Source organism: Sinocyclocheilus grahami, unplaced genomic scaffold, assembly GCF_001515645.1.
Source record: "Sinocyclocheilus grahami isolate Dianchi unplaced genomic scaffold, SAMN03320097.WGS_v1.1 scaffold6.1, whole genome shotgun sequence".
Classification (NCBI taxonomy): Eukaryota; Metazoa; Chordata; class Actinopteri; order Cypriniformes; family Cyprinidae; genus Sinocyclocheilus; species Sinocyclocheilus grahami.
In genome coordinates this window covers 3,898,512-3,917,935 of record NW_015505185.1, presented here as the reverse complement: position 1 = coordinate 3,917,935, position 19,424 = coordinate 3,898,512, and the positions used below count along the sequence as shown (strand labels likewise).

The 19,424-nt window shown below is 38.4% G+C and overlaps 1 protein-coding gene across 14 annotated transcripts in view; it reads left to right on the top strand.

Annotated features, from left to right (window-relative positions):
- The window catches only part of rap1gap2a (RAP1 GTPase activating protein 2a), a 78,397-nt gene that overhangs the window by 51,592 nt on the left and 7,381 nt on the right, over positions 1-19,424 (top strand). For 5 of the 14 annotated variants that reach the window (XM_016275518.1, XM_016275543.1, XM_016275526.1 and 2 more), the window contains 16 exons: positions 9,123-9,158; positions 10,833-10,865; positions 11,309-11,341; positions 12,966-13,187; positions 13,594-13,697; positions 13,806-13,884; positions 14,770-14,823; positions 15,156-15,239; positions 15,332-15,432; positions 15,666-15,795; positions 16,616-16,771; positions 16,858-16,929; positions 17,013-17,099; positions 17,321-17,461; positions 19,001-19,147; positions 19,243-19,358. In XM_016275518.1, the coding sequence (XP_016131004.1) occupies positions 9,123-9,158; positions 10,833-10,865; positions 11,309-11,341; positions 12,966-13,187; positions 13,594-13,697; positions 13,806-13,884; positions 14,770-14,823; positions 15,156-15,239; positions 15,332-15,432; positions 15,666-15,795; positions 16,616-16,771; positions 16,858-16,929; positions 17,013-17,099; positions 17,321-17,461; positions 19,001-19,147; positions 19,243-19,358 (1,595 nt within the window). Of the gene's footprint in view, positions 1-803; positions 820-7,532; positions 7,650-9,122; positions 9,751-10,832; positions 10,866-11,308; positions 11,342-12,965; positions 13,188-13,593; positions 13,698-13,805; positions 13,885-14,769; positions 14,824-15,155; positions 15,240-15,331; positions 15,433-15,665; positions 15,796-16,615; positions 16,772-16,857; positions 16,930-17,012; positions 17,100-17,320; positions 17,462-18,086; positions 18,226-19,000; positions 19,148-19,242; positions 19,359-19,424 lie in introns of those variants that run through there. The other 9 variants (XM_016275552.1, XM_016275569.1, XM_016275560.1 and 6 more) reach the window with 9 other exon arrangements.

Here is a 19,424-nt window from a genome sequence, read left to right as displayed (position 1 = left end):
TATATATATATATAAGATATATATCTTCATGGCATATGATCTATACTTAATATCCTAATGATTTTTGGCTTGAAGGAAAAATCGATAATTTTGACCCATACTATGTATTTTTGGCTATTGCTACATATATACCGTGCGACTTAAGACTTAAAGGGGTCATATGATGCTGCTAAAAAGAACATTATTTAGTGTATTTGGTGTAATGAAATGTGTTTATGCAGTTTAAGGTAAAAAAAAAACACATTATTTTCCACATACTGTACATTATTTTTTCTCCTCTTTGCCCCGCCTTTCTGAAACGCGTCAATTTGAAAAACTCACTCAAACATTGCAGCCAAAACCTGACACAAAAACACACACTCACCCACTCAAAACACTCCCACAATGTGCAAAGACTCCATTAACACCTGTGTATACATTACATTTAGTAGGGACATATTAATGTGTATGTGTCCTTTAAGATATATAATTATGTTGTTCACACAATTGGTGGCCACTCCCAATGTAAACACAGTGTCTAAAGAAGAAAAGAGGAAAGGGAGGAAAGCAAGTGTGCGGACTTGATAAGCTCTCGTGAACTGTGGTTCAAACAGCTGTTGGTCATATACAAAGCAGAACTACAAAAGGCAGAGAGAATGGGAGAAATTAATAACTCCTAAGTACAGACACACTGGTAAGACCAGTTTTAGGGTGTGGAGCCAGTGCACACTGCCAAGTCGTCCTCTTACTGTTTTGTAAAGTGTTTGCATAGAGGAGCACAGCTAATCAGAGGAGAGAGGTATGATCGCCTGTGTTATGGGGGGAAACACAATGTGAAAGGTATTCGACTCACTGTGTGTTTATTGTGGGATGGGGGTATTGATGAGGCTTGTTAGTGTGTATTTGACACAGCATAGACCTCCTGCACTGCTGCAGTTCATTCATTCATTCTAGTGTGTTTGTGTCTTTATGTAATACTGTATCTGTTTATCAGCCAGTTCTGGACAGAGTCCCAGATGCACACTTTATTACCTCACTGCCTCTATATTGGTGTCTATTTCTACCTATAACTACTTGCAAATTCAAATAAACAACACTTTCAAGTGTTTTTATTAAAGAAATGGCAGCATTTTACAGTAAGGTTCAATTTGATAACATTTGCTAATGCATTTATTATAATGAACTAACAATGAACAGCTTTTATAAAATGTTTTATTTAAGCTCAATCATCAACATTTGTGCTTAATGTTGACTACCACAAAAATTATTTCAACACATCCCTCAAAATAGATGTTACAGTGAGGTGTTTACAATGAAAGTAAATGAGGCCAATATGTAGATAATTTAAAAGCAGATTTATAAAAGCACTTACATGAATTCTTCTGTCAGCGTGTGTGTATTATTTGAGCTGTAATGTTTTTCTTCTCATTTCAGCTGTCATTTTAGTCATTTTGTGGCTATACTATTGAAAAAGTATGTTAATATTTACATATTGCTCCATTCACTTCCATTTTTAAGTTTTTTTATTTATTTATTTTTGAAAATACTCAAAATGTTTGAAGTTCATTGTTAATGTATGGTCTAATGGTAACTTTTGCAACTAGAAATGTTACAATGTATTAGAATATGTAGAATTTAATGTGATACTTAATATTTTCACTCAGAAATTTCACAAATAATTACAAAGAAACAGCAATTAACAAATTTAATTAAATGTGAAATTTGAAGTAGAAAAATTAAAATATAGTTTTAAAATATAATTTTCTTTTAAGACATACTCCAATAATATTTTAGATTTATTTACAACTGAGATATATACAGTATAAGTGCTGTCAGGCAATTAATCGTGATTAATCGCATCCAAAATAAAAGTTTTTATTTGCATAATATATGTGTGTGTACTGTGTATATTTATTATGTATATTACATGCACACACATGCATGTATATATTTAAGAAAAATATGTTATATGTTATATTTAATATATTTATATATAATATAAATTATATTAATATAAATATATACAAGTAAATACATGTAAATATTGTCAAATTATATACTGTATGTGTGTGTATTTATATATGCCAAATCAAATATACACAGTACACACACATTGTCAGGGATAGTCCAGCCTCGTCGGGCCCAATCACCTCACACACCCGTTCACAATCACCGGAGTACTGATCAGCCGCACCTGTCACCACCTCATCAACACTAGCTCAAATACACAGTCACTGCAGTTGCACTTTGTCTGGTCTTGAGTTCACTACGCTACTCCTTACCTGACTCACGAACCCGGACTCCAACCTGGTACCCACCTGTCTCTTCGAAGTCATCTTCAGTCCGATCCTGGAAAGAACCCGTCACCACGTGAGCTAGATCCCTGCAGTTACTAAGACTGTTGCCTTAACCCATTTGCTCTCCATCTCTTCCCTCAGCACCCCTGTTCAATAAAGAACTCTTTTAACCTTATCTCTCCGTCCTGTGTCTCCTTCTGTACTGTGACAGAAGACCAGACCGCCCCAAAAACTACATGGAGCCACAACCACAGAACCCCACTTCACTGGAGGATTTAATTTAAGCCTTCCGAACACCCATTGTGTCTGCCTCCTACAGTCCCATGGCACGGCCCGCTATCTTCTCCGGTGAGGCGGAGGATTGTGGTGGCTTCCTGTTACAATGTTCCCTATACTTCGAGATGCAGTCACAAGCCTTTCCCAATGGCCGCGCCAAAGTCGCCTTCATGATCTCTCATCTCGCCGGCCGTGCTCTTCACTGGGCCCAGTCCATGTGGGAGAGTAACAGTCAGGCCATTCGCACTCTATCTACTTTTACATCCCACTTCAAGGAAGTGTTTAGTCACGCAGCCGCCGAAATCTCCGTTCATGACCAGCTCTTCCACATCAGTCAAGGGACGGCTTCTGTGAGCGAGTATGCCATAAAATTCCGCACTCTGGCGGTGACTAGTGGATGGAATGAGGTGGCCTTACTGACCGCATTCCGGCAAGGGCTTAACGCCGACATTTGCCTCCAAATGGTGATTTTTTTTTTTTTTTTTTTTTTTTTTTGACGATACTGTGGGCTTGGAGAATTTCATCCAAAAGGCAATCAAGATCTCCCAACATCTCCTGGCCTGTAACCAGGCCCAGCCACTCTCCTCACCGGGCACATCTGCCTCACCGGCTCCAGCACCCAAACCCATGCAAGTGGATTCGTACCATCTCACCCATGCGGAGCGTTCACGGAGGATTACATCCGGACTATGTCTGTATTGTGGGGAGCATGGACACTTGATTCGCTCATGTCCTATCTGTCCCTCACGACCAACGGTGAGTACTATCCAGCTCAGCCCTCAAATTGCTACCTTGACTTGAATGAATGTATCATTAATGTCATCTCGCCAATCCCTTTCAGCGCAAGCCCTTGTAGACTCTGGTTCTTCGGGGAACTTTATATCCCGCAACACACTCCAACGACTTAAACTAAGACTGCTGAAACATGCCCAGGTCCTGAATCTCCTCACCATTCAAGGAAAGCCGTTGGGTCGTGGTAAGATCCAGCTATGCTCCCCCACCATCACGCTCCGCATTGGGTGCCTTCATGAGGATCTCATCTCTTTTCTGGTGCTGGAGAATTCCACAGTGGAGATCATCCTGGGAAGCCCCTGGTTAACCCAACACGCACCCATAGTTAACTGGACCACCAACGAGGTTATACACTGGAGTGAGTACTGTCTGCAGAACTGTATGTCCAAAGTTCATCCTCTGTCACCTGGTTTCCTCCCTGTCTGTGCTACCTCCATAGAGAGCTCCGAACCCACGGAACCTCACAGCATTCCCTGTAAATCTGGGGCATTTCAGGATGTTCAGCAAGCGGGCCGCTACGAAACTGCCACCTCATCGGCCATGGGACTGTGCCATAGATTTGCTGCCTGGAGCTCAACTCCCTAAGGGTAGGGTGTACCCTTTGTCCATCCCGGAGCAAGGAGCGATGGAGGAGTACATTAAAGAGGGTCTCCAGCAAGGCTTCATCCGGCCCTCCACCTCACCGGCCGCATCCAGTTTCTTCTTTTTGGGCATGAAGGACGGAGGCTTGTGGCCTTGTATCGATTACAGAACTCTCAACTCCCAAACTGTGAAATATCCATATCCCCTTCCACTGGTGCCGGCTGCCCTAGAGGAACTTCGTGGAGCTCGTATCTTCTCCAAGCTGGATCTGCGAAGTGCCTATAACCTCGTTCGTATCCGCCATGGTGACGAGTGGAAGACCGCCTTCATAATGCCCACCGGACACTATGAATACTGTGTTATGCCGTATGGCCTATCCAACTCACCTTCCGTATTCCAGGGATTTATGAACGAGGTGTTCCGGGAGTTCCTCCATCGTTCTGTGATCGTTTACATCGATGACATTTCTCATCTACTCCCGGAACCTGGCCAAACATCGCCATCACGTGGAGCAGGTCCTACAACAGCTGAGAAAGTACCACCTATATCTCAAGCTGGAGAAGTGCGAGTTCCACCTTACCACCATCAAGTTCCTCGGTTATGTAATCAGTCCCCAGGGTATCCAGATGGATGACAAGAAGGTCCAAGCCATTCATAACTGGCCACAACCCAAGACCGTTAAGGAACTCCAACGCTTTCTAGGATTCTCAAATTTCTACCGTCGTTTCATCCACCACTTCAGTCAGAACACTGCCGCACTCACGTCTATGATCCGTAACAAGCCCAAGTCTCTGTCCTGGATGCCCACAGCCATTAAAAGTTTTGAAGGACTGAAGGAAGCCTTCTGTACTGCTCCTACCCTCGATCTTCCCGATCCTCAGAAACCATTCGTCGTAGAAGTAGATGCGTCCACAGTAGGGGTAGGAGCGGTGCTCTCCCAGCATTCTGGAGAGCCTCCTATCCTCCATACCTGTGCATACTTCTCCCACAAGCTTTCCCCGTCAAAATTATGATATCAGGAACCGCGAGCTACTCGCCATCAAACTTGCTCTGGAAGAGTGGAGACATTGGCTGGAGGGAGCTCTTCATCCCTTCCAGGTCATCACTGACCACCGGAACTTGGAATATCTTCGGGAGGCCAAGCGCCTAAACCCTCGTTAGGCACGGTGGGTGCGGTTCTTCACCCGTTTTCAGTTCTCTGTTACCTACCGTCCCGGACCAAAGAACTTTGATTACTACCCTCAGAGACAATTCTCCCTCCAACCCTCATTGTGGGTCCCATCCAATGGACGCTCGATGAAGAGATCTGTCAAGCCACCCACTCAGAACCAGCTCCGCTGTGAGGTCCAGAGGGGAAGGTCTATGTTCCATCCACTCTCCGCAATACCCTTCTGGACTCACTGCACTCCTCTCCGGGCTCTGGACATCCAGGCAGCCAGCAAACCCTCTCGCTCCTTGAAACTTGCTACTGGTGGCCCGCTATGGCACGAGAAGTCAAACGCTTTGTCCAAGGAAGCTCAGTCTGTGCCATCACCAAATCTCCCCGTCAGCTGCCATAAGGAAAACTGGTACCATTTCTCATACCTCACCGGCCCTGGTCCCACATCGGAGTCGACTTCGTCACCGATCTCCCCGAGTCCGAATCTTACACCTGCATCCTCATAGTTGTCGACCGATTCTCTAAAGGATGTAAACTTCTCCCCCTCAGAAAATTACCCCTGCCATGGAAACCGCAACCCTGTTATTCCACCAAGTCTTTTGCTATTTCGGCATCCCGGAGGACATCGTCTCCGATCGTGGACCCCAGTTCATCTCCCGGGTCTGGTGGTCCTCCTTCCATCTCCTCGGCGTATCAGTAAGCCTCACCTCCAGATATCACCCACAATTCAACGGCCAGACTGAGCGCAAAATACAAGAGATCAGGAGATATCTCCGTAGCTATTACCACAACAACCAGAACCGCTGGAGCCTTTACCTTCCTTGGGCTGAGTACGCACAAAACTCCTTCAGGCAGCAAACCACCAGCCTCACCCCATTTCAGTGCGTACTCTGCTACCAACCTCCCCTATTCCCGTGGACGGGAGAACCCTCTGACGTTCCAGCGGTGGATCACTGGTTCAGAGAGAGCAAGAGGGTCTGGGACTCGGCGCATGTCCATCTCCAGCAAGCGGTTCGGAGACACCAAGCCCAAGCAGATGTTCACCGCCGACCTACTCCACGATACCAGCCGGGAGATAAGGTGTGGTTATCCATGCGGGACATTCGTCTCCGGCTGCCTCAGCCGCAAGCTGAGTCCCCCGCTATATTGGACCATTCACCATCAGGAGGCAGATCAACGACGTCACGTACATGCTTGAACTCCCTCCTCACTACCGTATCGCACCTACCTTCCATGTCTCACTGCTCAAACGCTGTGTTCACCCTCTGTCTGCTTCTCCCACAGGGTCTGACGAATCCGGCGTACCTCCTCCTCCCGAAATCGCTGAAGAGGAAACCATCTACAGAGTCAATTCTCTTCTGGACTCCCGGTGTCGAGGCCAGGACCAATCACCTCACACACCCGTTCACAATCACCGGAGTACTGATCACCGCACCTGTCACCACCTCATCAACACTAGCTCAAATACACAGTCACTGCAGTTGCACTTTGTCTGGTCTTGGGTTCACTACGCTACTCCTTACCTGACTCACGAACCTGGACTCCAACCTGGTACCCACCTGTCTCTTCGTCATCTTCAGTCCGATCCTGGAAAGAACCTGTCACCACGTGAGCTAGATGCCTGCAGTTACTAAGACTGTTGCCTTAACCCATTTGCTCTCCATCTCTTCCCTCAGCGCCCCTGTTCAATAAAGAACTCTTTTAACCTTATCTCTCCGTCCTGGGTCTCCTTCTGTACTGTGACACACATATATTTTGTAAACAAAAAACATTTATTTTGGATATGATTATATATATATATATATATATATATATATAGTGATTGGTGTCTTATCAAATATCAGGGACTTTTTATGCCTACTAGAAAATGTTTTGTGTGCTTCATTATAAAATGCGTGAAATGTCAAAGATCCAGAATATGGTGATAATCTTGTCTGAGACAACAGTGGGAATAACAGGTTGTGTTGGGAGATAAGCTCTGTCTCTTCATAACCTTACTATGACACTACGGCATAATTTAAGACCTATGTGAATTTTTTATCATGTAGCTCTTATGTTTTATATTTGATTTGATGTGCTCACGCAAACTGCTTCAGGCATTGGACTGCTGACTCGTGAGTTTTGTTTGGTTGTGGGACAAAAACAAAGTCAATATCCAATATATAAGCAAAAAAGATCAAAAGGTCTTTGCATTGCAAAACTTTCAAAGCCTTCCCAAAAATATACACATCCACTTGGATTGTTCCTCCTTTGCCCACCCGTTCCTCTTTAGCTTTAAGACGTTACCCTCATGCGTCCTATTGATGTTGTGGTCTCAGTTCCTCAAGGTTATTTGGTCAACTATGTCTCAGCTGGGCTTTACTCTGTTGACTTTGCGAAGTGAGTTGCCCTTGGATCCATGGCAGGTTAAACATTAACCGATCTGCATTTGTTCTGTCCTACTTACATCTGTTACACTCCGTCCGATCACAGGAATGTTCTTAAACCCAGGGGATCTGTTTTGAACAAATATCAGATGTTTTTCTGTTCTACTGCCTCTTAACTAGCAGGGGTGCTCTGTCAAGGTAAGAGACTCTGGGTTCAGTAGAAATATTGTGCAAAGAATATTTGAGTTGTTTTTATTGTAAGCCCTTCAGGTCTAGACTACAAATTGTGCTTTAAACCTCTATTGTATTTCTTAAATAACTAATAATTAAGCCCTAATGGTTGCACGGCCCATAAATGAAATGCAGCTGTAAAGGTTCAGTACATTTGATTTAGAGTGAGGAAGTATTATGGTTTGTTAAGTCTGCATGGAGAAAGAGGCATTTGAAGTTATTTACAATGCATTGAGCGTATCTTGACCTATATTACATTCCATATTTATGAGCACTACAAATGTGCAGTGGATTGCGGACAAGTCTGTAGTTGTTGACTCGATTTTAGATACGATCAGGCTTTGCTGTGTGAGGCTGTGGGAGTTGGGTGTGTAGGCTTGAGAGTCCATTATACATGGGAACTTCTTTAGAATGCTTTAAAAAGCATCCCAGGATGCACCTCATGTTGATTAAGAGAATGTCTAGAGTGAGCAGAGAATCTATAGACAAAGGGTTGAGACCAAAATGAAATATAAGACTGAAATGTAAGATTTGTTTTGTTTTCTCAACATACTGAAGTCATTTATAATATTTTAGCATTCTTAAAGTTTAAAGTTTAGCTTTTTAAAAGTGTTTTTTAGTCATTTTTAAAGTGATTTAGTTATTTAGCTTTTTAATAACTGTAAAAAAGGTTTTTCTTAGCTTGTACTGTATATTTTGGCTTTCAATTAGGTTCCATATCGATTATAGAATTTAATTTAATTTAATTTTATTTTATTTTATTAATATTTTATTTTAAGTATTTTTAAAAATATATTTTTAAAGTAATTACATTTTTTAAAAATCTTTGGGTTTTGATTAGGGGTGCTCAATAAATTGGTTCCATATCTATTATTTTATCATTATTTTATTTTTCTTACATGCAATTGAGCATGCTCATTTTACCCATTTTACTTGTAGATTATCTTGTTAGTGCTCACTTAATGTTGATCTTTAAAACTTAATAATTTAATAATTTAATAACACTGTTAAATGTAATTTTCTAAATCTCAAAATAGATATTCACATTTTCATGTTTTGATGCTCATTTTCATCTGTAGCATTTAAAACAATGTAATGATTTTGGGATTTAGTGTTTCATTTTTTATTTATTTATTTATTTAGAAAAAGTGTATAGAATTTTAATGTGCCATTTATCTGTTATCAACCATGACATGAAAATAAATATCAGATTCTTGGTATTGGTCAGAATTTTAGCAACGTTTTGTGCAAGTTTTGATACTAAGTTATGAAAATAGTAATGACACAACATATCATAGTAAAAATAAGTTGTGTCATAATGTATTAATCCTCGCTTTTTTCTTGATTCTACAATTTCCTGTCAGGTAATGATAAAAAAAAAATGGTTTGATGTAAATATCACCACAAAACCATAAATCTCAATTTTCTTTTCTTTTCCAGTCGGCGGAGTTCTTCGACATGCTGGAAAGGATGCAGGTAAGACTCCTTCCATCATTCAGATGATCTTATAAGTGCATGTCCTCCTTTAGAATAAGATTCCTCTAATAACAGTATTCCACCAATAACTCTGTACTTTAGCTGAAGAGAATTTTACTGTATAATAATATGATAATCACTGCATGTTTTTTTTGCCCTTGAGTGCTGGCTAAGTGTTCTCTCTCCAGTGGACCAGTCGTGAATTACTCTGAATGAATAATTACACATTCCAGCTCATTTCAAACTCATTGATTTAGCCAGCACTTTTCTCTGTGGTGGGTCTTTGGGTGGGGGTTTGGTAGGAGCTCCACAGGGGCGAGAGACTGGGAACAGGACATACTGACCTGTCATATAAGAGCAGCATGATTGTGTTGTTGTCATCTTGTGTGTGTTTGTGAGAGTGTATAGATGATGGGCAGCAGGTAGCTTAAGATCGGCTGATCAATACTATGTTGAGGCAGGATTAAAGCCCTCGGTCTTCTTGTCCAGACCTCAGTATGAGTGACAGATCGATGCAGAGGTTTGTCTGAAGGGCTGATGTCTCTCTCCAATGGATCACGTGTACTTGTGATGTTTTCGATCAAAGATGAAGGTGTGCCTTTGTCAGCTCCCTAGTTCTGTAGCATGCACAGTGCCCAGAGAATTGACCATTTCCTGTTTTCGGTTACACTTTATTTTAAGGTGTCATTGTTACAGTGTAATTATACATTTAAGTACTAAGTAATATTAATTAACTACGTGTACTTACTATATGGTTAGGGTTAGGATAAGGGTTTGTCTTTGGATTACTTGCGTGTAATTATGCATAATTAATTGTTATTATAATAGTAATTACATGTAACCTGTGTAACATAGACTTCTTAAAATAAAGTGTTACCAAGTTTTCTTTTTCAGCTTATAACTACAATTCATTCCTAATATTTATGAAAGGGAAACAATCCCACAAACTTAAACTTCAAATAAAATCTGATAAAACATATTATTTTTTATTTTACATAATATATTAAATTTTATTAGATTTTTAATTAAAAAATTTTCATTAAAACTAGAAATTAATTTGCATTTTAATATAAATTAATTTAAAATAATTTAAATATTACATAATTAATCAATAAAATACTTTTAATTACAATGTAAATGCAATTTATTTTATTAATTTACATTTATTTTTATTTTGTTTGTTTAATGTCTTTTAAATTATGTTTAATTTTAATAATGTGATTTAGAACAGTCTCTGTACTTAACAGCTAAGATAAAGAGATTAGCAATATTGTTGTTAAATATCAGCTATATTTAATATCTGACATTGTATTCATGTTACAGATAATTGTCATTGGTGTCGCAATATTCAGATGCAGAGATTCACAACAAGCATTACAAATGTTTCCAAGTGAACAAGAGCTTCTTCCTTTATTTATCTCTAAGGCAACTGTTTTTTCCTGGACTGTCAGGTGGAAACTATTTTAGCATGGAAACCACAGTTTTTGACAAAATAACTTGATATTAGTCATCAGTCATACATTTTTTTAAAAGGACAAAAATGTTCTGAAGGTTTTATTAACTGTAAACGGAGCTGCTTTATTTGGGGAGCTCATTTGAATAACAGCGTTTATTGTTTAGTTTGTCATTTATTCTTCCTCTTTTCACCCTCTTCTGCTTTCCTGGACACGGCAGATTCCCAAAACTGAGGAGACTAAGAAATACAAGGTTTGGCTGGTATTGTGAGTGTGTGTGTGTTGTGTCTGTAAGTGTATGTTTGTGAGTGGACTCTTTTCTTCTCTATTAATATTCTGATAAACATCAGCCACAGTCTTGAGTTCTACAGCATCAATCAACATCAAGTACTTTTTTACATTTGGTGACGTAAAGGTCAGTGAAGATGGCCTTCAGATTCTGCCAGAGAGACCAAAAGCAGAATAAAAACCTTTAAATCCAATATATGGTTATTGGAATGCAAGCAGAGAATAATCAATATGTCTTTTTTTGTTGCTGTTGCCGTTATTTTATTATAATTTTTTTTATCAGTCATATTCTGGTGTAGATATTATTCCTCAATCCTGCTATTGGGATTTTTTATTGCAATAACTGTGAGATATTTGGTTGACTTTTCGATGCTATCCTATGATCAAATGTCTTTTTCTCTCCTACAGGATGACTACATCCCTTACCCCCGGATCGAGGATGTGAGTCCATGAACACACACACACACACACACACACACACACACGTTGTGTTTCCGTGTATTATGGGGACATTCCATAGGCGTAATGGTTTTTATACTGTACAAACTGTATTTTCTATCGCCCTACACCAATCCTACACCTAAACCTACCCATCACAGGAAACTTTCTGCATTTTTAGATTTTCAAAAAACTTCATTCTGTATGATGTATAAGCTTGTTTCCTCATGGGGACCTAAAAATGTCCCCACAAGGTCAAAATTTATTGGTATTACTATCCTTTCCCCACAACGTGATAAATACCAGGTACACACACACACACACAACACTTCTAAACACAATAGTTCTATGTACTCTATATTAATTTGTTTGTGTATTAGCAATTTAGCACAAGAAGGTTTTCATTATGTTCAAGTGTTTTAAGGCTGAAAGGAACAGATTGTCTCTATTTATTACACAGCTCTTTGGAATACTTGATCCTGATTGGTTAATCACTGCATGTAGATGTTTGTGTAATGATTGCTAAACTGTTGTCCCTGGCAACAAATCTCATACACTGTGCTATTTATTTTCAATAGTTTTATAGGTAGCCATTAGCTTTCATTAATAACTTCAGCATTGCTACTGTTAACAGGTAATAATTATAAATGTAATGAAAGTTTGATTAAAATATTTTTCATATAGACATTTCATTTGTAATGTTACAAAAGATTTCTATTTTAAATAAATGGCATTATTTTGAACTTTCTATTCATCAAAGCATCCCGAAAAAGATACATCAAGATGTCCAGAAAAAATATTAAACAGAACAACAGTTTTCAACATTGATTATAATAAGAAGCACCAAAACTGCATATTAGAATGATTTCTAAAGGATCATGTGACACTGAAGTAGTAATGGCTGCTGAAAATTCAGCTTTGCCATCACAGGAATAAATGACATCTTATGGAGCTTCAAACATGGCCATTGTCACTCCCTCGCATACAGCCTTTCTAACACAAATCACGTCTTACAAAAGTTAAATCAGTGTATTGTTTTCTGTGAATGAATGAACAGGATGATTTTCACATCATTTTGTTGCAAAAATTCTAGTCTCCATCATCCTGTTCTCAAAAATCTTGTGAACAAATATGTGTTTTATGGCCTTATTTCAGTGACTTAAAAATTTTAATGTAGTTTTTCACTAACCGCGCATAAGCATTGTTTTCTCAAAAACACAAATAAGTACATTCATGCTTCTTGCATATTATTGTAGCCCAGTTTGTGCTGATTACAGTGTAATCAGACTTTAGCCGTTAATATGTTTTTAAGATACTGAAAAAACACAAATGTCAGGGCATGTCAAAACTTCTCCAGGGCCCCAAAACCCCCTCAGACCCCAGAGGGTTAAATGCAGCTTTGGCGAGCATTTAAAAAAAAAAAGATTTAAAAATTTTACAGGCTCCCAAATTTTTGAAAAGTAGTGTGTATAAATGTGTACAATAGTTAGATTATAGTTGCAGATCTGTGGGGCTTGTGAATGATTTAACAATAAAAAAATATTTTAAAGTATAATTGAAATATATAATTAAAAACAATTATGACTTTGCTGACCATTTATGTTATTTTTTTGGCTTTGTTGTCTAGGTCCTGGAGAAGGGTGGTCCCTACCCTCAGGTCATTTTACCTCAGTTTGGTGGATATTGGATTGAGGATCCCGAGGCTCCGGTCGGGACGCCCACGTCCTCAGACAGCAGCTTCTGTGAGGAGGAGGAGGATGGTCTGAGTCCTGGTGGAGGAGGAGGAGGAGGCTACAGGCTGGAGTGTAACAGCATCTCACGGGCTTATCGCAAACACTTTCTGGGCAAGGTGAGGATGCTTTTGTTAATTCTGACGGTATGTTTCATTTCTATACTGTAGGTTTACAGGGCAAAAGTGTCCATATTTGAAGAAATACTCATGTATGCCCAGGATATTTGAGCTTTTAGCTGAAAGTAAGTGTCCTGTTTGAGGTAATAAGTCATGTGCCCGAAGCTTATTCACTCACAGTTCTTCATAACACTTGGATACGAGGTGTGATGGCGCCTCTTTGAACAAACATTTTGTACGCCACATTTTGGTATCAGTTGTGTGTCACAGAGAGCTTGAAAGAGAGCCACACTTGAGTGATAAAAATGCAAATGCAGTCTACTGGAAAATGAACCTCTCCATATCGAAAAATTTGAGGAACGAACTTGTGAAATGACGCCTGTGGAAACACCTTTCTCTTTCTCAGGAGCACATGAACTATTACTGCACAGGCAGTAGTATGGGACACCTCATCATGTCTCTGCAGTATGAGGAGGCAGATGGACAGGAGTCACTCCGCATCATGCTCAGGTGCCATGTTCAGCACATATTGAAACTATATATGGTATAGTCATTGCTAGGTAGGTCTGTATTGTCATAGTAAATAACTGAGTAATTATTTTTTATGTCATTTTCTAGGTCAAAAACAAAGACCCTTCATGAGCGAATCCCACTTGAAGGCCTCCTCCATCTACCCAGCGTACCACAGATAGCCAAGGTGTGTATTGGCAAGATATGCAGCACCAGACCAAAGTCAATGCTATTAAATAGCATCAAATCAAATCAAATCAAAACTGTCTATTGGCTTAATAACAACTTTTCAATGAAACAGTCTTTAGGATCATAAGAAACGTGTGCAAAACTGTCAGTGACTTAAGAGACATTTTCTGTGACCTTAATGTCTAATAATCTAGAACATTTTTAAGTTAGCTTTACACATCCAAGCAAATATTTAATTTATAGAAAATAGGAAGTGTTATATACACAACTGTTTAAATGTTTGAGGTCAGCAAGATTTTTAAATGCTTTTGAAAGACAACTCTTATGTTCACAAAGGCTGCGTTGCATGTAATCACAAATATAGTAGAAACAGAAATGTTGTGAAATAATATAAGTTAAAAAATAACTGATTTCTATTGTAATATGTTTTAAAATGTAATTTATTCCTGTGATGGAAAATCTAAATTTTCACCATCATTACTTCAGTCTTCAGTGTCATGTGATACTTCAGAAATCATTTTAATATGCTGATTCGGAGCTACAGAAACATTTCTTATTATCAATATTGAAAAAAGTTAATGCTTAATTTTTTGTGGAAACTGGTACTTTTTTCAGGATTCTGTGATGAATATAAAGTTGAAAAGAACAGGATTTATTTAATTAGTTTTTTTTTTTGTTGATGAAGGCATCTTTATAGACTACAATCACATTATGTAGGTCTGCAGTCAAACTTTTAAAGTGTATGAGGACTCAAATTCTCAAAAAAAGTCTCTCTCACAAAGTCTCTCAAGACTTCAAGTACTCAGCAGTCCTCTTTTGAACTTCCCTCAATCCACTCAAAGGATGCGAGATGTTCACATCAGATATGTCCTATGTGTTTCAGCTGCTCTGCGATGATGTCACCGGTCTGAAGTTCAACCCCGTCCTCTACCCTAGGGTGAGCATTTCTGTGTTTCTCACTCCATCTGTGACTTACCTACTCCAGGCATCAGGGTGAAATTAGGGCTGGGTTTTGCTCCGTTTCACCCTAGTACCCAAGTCATCTGAATATGTTCCCGTGCTCCGGGGGAGTCACAAATCCATCTGCCTTACACTGCCTGGCATGCCTGAGCCACATAGTGTGTTTGAGAGGAGCCTTGACCATCTCAAGGCTTTGCATGGTCTGTCAGGCATGGCAAACACAAAAACGTCTGAATTATGGAAAGGCACTGACACACATATTTACCCCTGCGGGCGCTTTCGCTCACTTTCTGTTTTCTCTCGCCCAAGGCCTCGCAAATGATCGTCAGTTTTGATGAACACGAAGTGAACAACACTTTCAAGTTTGGAGTCATCTATCAGAAGTTTGGTCAGGTGAGAGTTAGTCTTGAGCTGTTGTCCTCATTGTACATACTTCCACTGAAGTTCTCTCTCTTTTTCCCACTGGGATTGTCTCTTCACATCAGACGACAGAGGAAAGGCTGTTTGGGAACAATGAGGAGACGCCAGCCTTTACTGAATTCCTCAGTGTTTTAGGAGACAATATTGAACTGCAGGATTTTAAAGGGTGAGAGATGGAGATTAAGCTTTGAAAACTGCTGCCAAGGTTCACCTGCGCACTCATAAAAGGCTTGTTTTAATATTAAACAATATTCAAAGAGTGTATTTGTGAATAATTTATTTCATTTACTCATTGTGTGATTTTGACTGGAAGTCTGCTCACGGAAATCAGATTGATCTGCCTAAGCAGCACTTCTGCAGAGCTAATTTGACTGGTGTGTGTGATATTGTGCTGCTCAGGTTCAGAGGCGGTCTGGATGTGTCTCATGGGCAGACTGGATCTGAGTCTGTCTATACCACATTCCGTCAGAGAGAAATCATGTTTCACGTTTCCACAAAACTCCCCTTTACAGAAGGAGACATTCAGCAGGTGTGTTTCCTTTTTTAATGTTTAATAATTAAAATTATTTTTTAAATATTATTTAACTTAAACTTTTTAAATCAAATTAATATCTATTATTTAAATATTTTGTAGTTATTTATTATTTATTGTAATTTTTTTTGTCAAGGATTTTATACACTCTTTGTATTCATATTTCACTCTAAAATCAACAAGAAAAAAATATTGTCTTCACAGTTAAGCACATGTTCCTTCCAAATCTAAATTGCTGTAATGGACAAAAAAAATCCTGACTGCAATTCTAAACACATTTTTTATTAATCAATTCTTTGATCAATTTTTATTAATCAAAGAATGAATTAAGATACTACCAATATTTATTTGTTTGTTTATTTGTGTTAACCTTAACCCTTACGATAAAGAGATGAATAATGAAACTTGTGGAGATGAAATGAAAAATAGGGAGAAATGTACAAAATCTAAATGGCTGTAATAGACATAAAATATATATCACATTTTCTTGACCGCAATTCTAAACAGTGTTTTTTATTTATCCATTTTTTATAAATTTTTATTACTACCATGATTTATTTATTTATTTATATTTTGTTAACCCTAACCCTTTTATGGAGATAAAATGAAAATTAGGGAGAAATGTACTTAATGAAATTTACATAGCAAACAAATTAATTAATTCATAATTCATTAATTTCAAATTGAAAAATTTAAATAAAATAAACTATATTTAAATATAATCCCTGTATGTTTATCTTGACTATAAATTGTGTTGGCAAATCCATTACATTTAAAATATTTATAAATATTTTCCGCTTGTGTCATATTCTCTCAGCTCCAGAGGAAGAGACATATTGGCAATGACATTGTTGCAGCCATCTTCCAGGAAGAGCCCACACCATTCGTTCCTGATATGATCGCATCCAACTTCCTTCATGCCTACGTGTTAGTGCAGGCAGAAAACCCCTGCACTGATCACACCACATACAAGGTTTGTCAAACACCTCACTGAATTACTCCAGAGACCCATCAATCCCATCAATCCCACTGATCTGAGGTATCGATCGGTGTTCACAGGTGTCCGTCACAGCCAGAGAAGATGTCCCTCCGTTCGGCCCCCCTCTTCCAAACCCTGCGGTCTTTAAGAAGGTAATATAGAAGATCGCTTCCGTTAAATGTTGAAGGAGATGATGATTTGTATAAAAAGATGATGGAGATCAACTCTTTCCCAGGGTCCCGAGTTCCGGGAATTTCTCCTGACAAAATTGATCAATGCAGAAAATGCATGCTGCAAGTCAGACAAGTTCGCCAAGCTAGAGGTGAGAAAAAAATCCAGAGATCCACGATTCACTATAAACAATTAATTTGGAGGAATAATCCCCCAAAATATGAATATTCTATCATTATTTACTAATGGGTTTTCATTTTGGGGTGAACCATTGCTTTAATTAGCCTATCTACATCATCATCTGTCGTTCTGTCTCTGTGTGTGTGTGTGTGTGTGTGTGTGTGTGTGTGTGTTTGTGTGTGTGTGAGACAGGAGAGGACACGGGCAGCACTGTTAGATAACCTTCACGATGAACTGCACAGACAGACACAGGCCACAGTAGGACTGGGATCAACTACAGATGAAGAAAAGCTAGAAAATGGAGGTCATGGAGGGCTGCTGGAGTCTTTTAAGGTGAGATGTCCTGTCCTTGACCACTTAAAAATCCAGAGAACTAAAGATTTTACTGAATGATGTTGCTCTCTGCATTTCTTCTATTCAGTGAAGTATTCTCAATACCCTCTCAAATATAAACATATTCTACAATATGTACTACCAATTAACGTTTTGGGGTCAGTATGTTTTTTAAAGGAATTCATACTTTTATTCAGCAAGGATGCATCAACTTGATAAAGTGTCAGCAAAAACAAATAATATTACAAAAGATTTCAATTTGAAATAAATGCTGTTCTTTTGTATTCCTCAAAGAATCCTGAAAAAATGTATCACCAAAATATTAAGCAGCATAACTGTTTTCAACACTGGTAATAATAAGAAATAACAAATATTTTTTAAAAGAACGCAGTTATTTTAAATTGTAATAATATTTCACAAAATTACTAATTTTACAGGTTTTCAAATAAATGTAGCCTCGTTGAGCATAAGCGACTTAAACCCAACACTTTTCCTGTTTACTTGTCTGTCTGTCTGTGTGCATATGATTCTGTTTGTCTGAATATGCTCTGGACTAAGTTCTAAGAAGGCCTGTGTGTGTGTTAGTGACCATATGCATGGTTTTGCTGTGTGTGGGTGTTTTCAGGCAGGGTGGAGGTGTGTGTGGGGTGGTTTGCAGACACACACATACACTGCAGTGCTGATCTGTGTAGCAGCTGTGACTGTGTATCATTACTGAGCCGAACTGATGCAGATGACCAGTGCACATTAAACAATACATTAAACATGCATACAACAACACAAGACTCCCAGATTATTTCGTAGATTGTTTGTACTTTTGTGCAAGTTTTTTCACTTATTGTGTAAATTTTTATTATTATTGCTTGTAAATTTACAAACTTTGCCACTTAAAAACATTACAAATATAAATTTTATAATGTAATATAATCATGAAATGTTACCATTTAAAAAAAAACATTAAAACTAGTTATATATATATATATATGTATATGTGTGTGTATATATATATATATACACACTATACTATATTTAAACTATATATAAACTAGTTTTAATGTTTTTTTTTAAATGGTAACATTTCATGATTATATTACATTATAAAATTTATATTTGTAATGTTTTTAAGTGGCAAAGTTTGTAAATTTACAAGCAAAAAATATAAATGTGACAAAAAATAAATATAGAATAGAATAGAAAAGTGTTTTCTAACCTTTGTTTGACCTTTGGCTTGAGTATAAAGCTGGTGTGTTGCGCCACCTACTGGTTGTTAATGGTAATACAATTGCATTTTTCAAACTCCATCATCATTATTATGGGTAGTTTTAGGGCTAATATAAAAAAAAATTTCATAAAAGTAATAAAATAAGTAATTTAAGATAAATTATTAACCAGCTAATATAAATAATGCACATATAAACCTAAACTGTGACATACGTTCTTATTTCTCTTTATTTGCCAATACAAATATATTTGTACTCATGCTTATTGCAGTTTTGGATTTTCTGTTCCTCTCTTACCCTCTTCCTCTGTCTCTGTCAGAGGGCCATGCGTGTGAGGAGCCACTCAATGGAGACGATGGTGACTCATAAACACAAGAGTCCTGGAGTGGTGTCAGGGGTCCCGTCCAGTGTGAGCGGTGGAGGACTCCAGCAGAATAACATGGAGTGCACCAAGAGCACCTTCACTGTACTTCCATTATTTTAATTAATTCAGATTAAATTCTTATCTCATCCAGTGTATTATTATTATAAAGCTGATCTTTGTGTGTTTGTGTTTGTCAGCCTCCAGCGCTGTCTGCAAAATCTCCATTAAAGAGTCCAGTAAAGCGGCGCTCTGGTCTGTTCCCCAGACTGCACTCCAGCACAGAAAGTCCAACTGAGAAACATCCATCTCGCAGGTAAACAAATATACATACAATTTTATACATTACTCCAGTCTTTAGTGTCACATGATCATTCAGAAA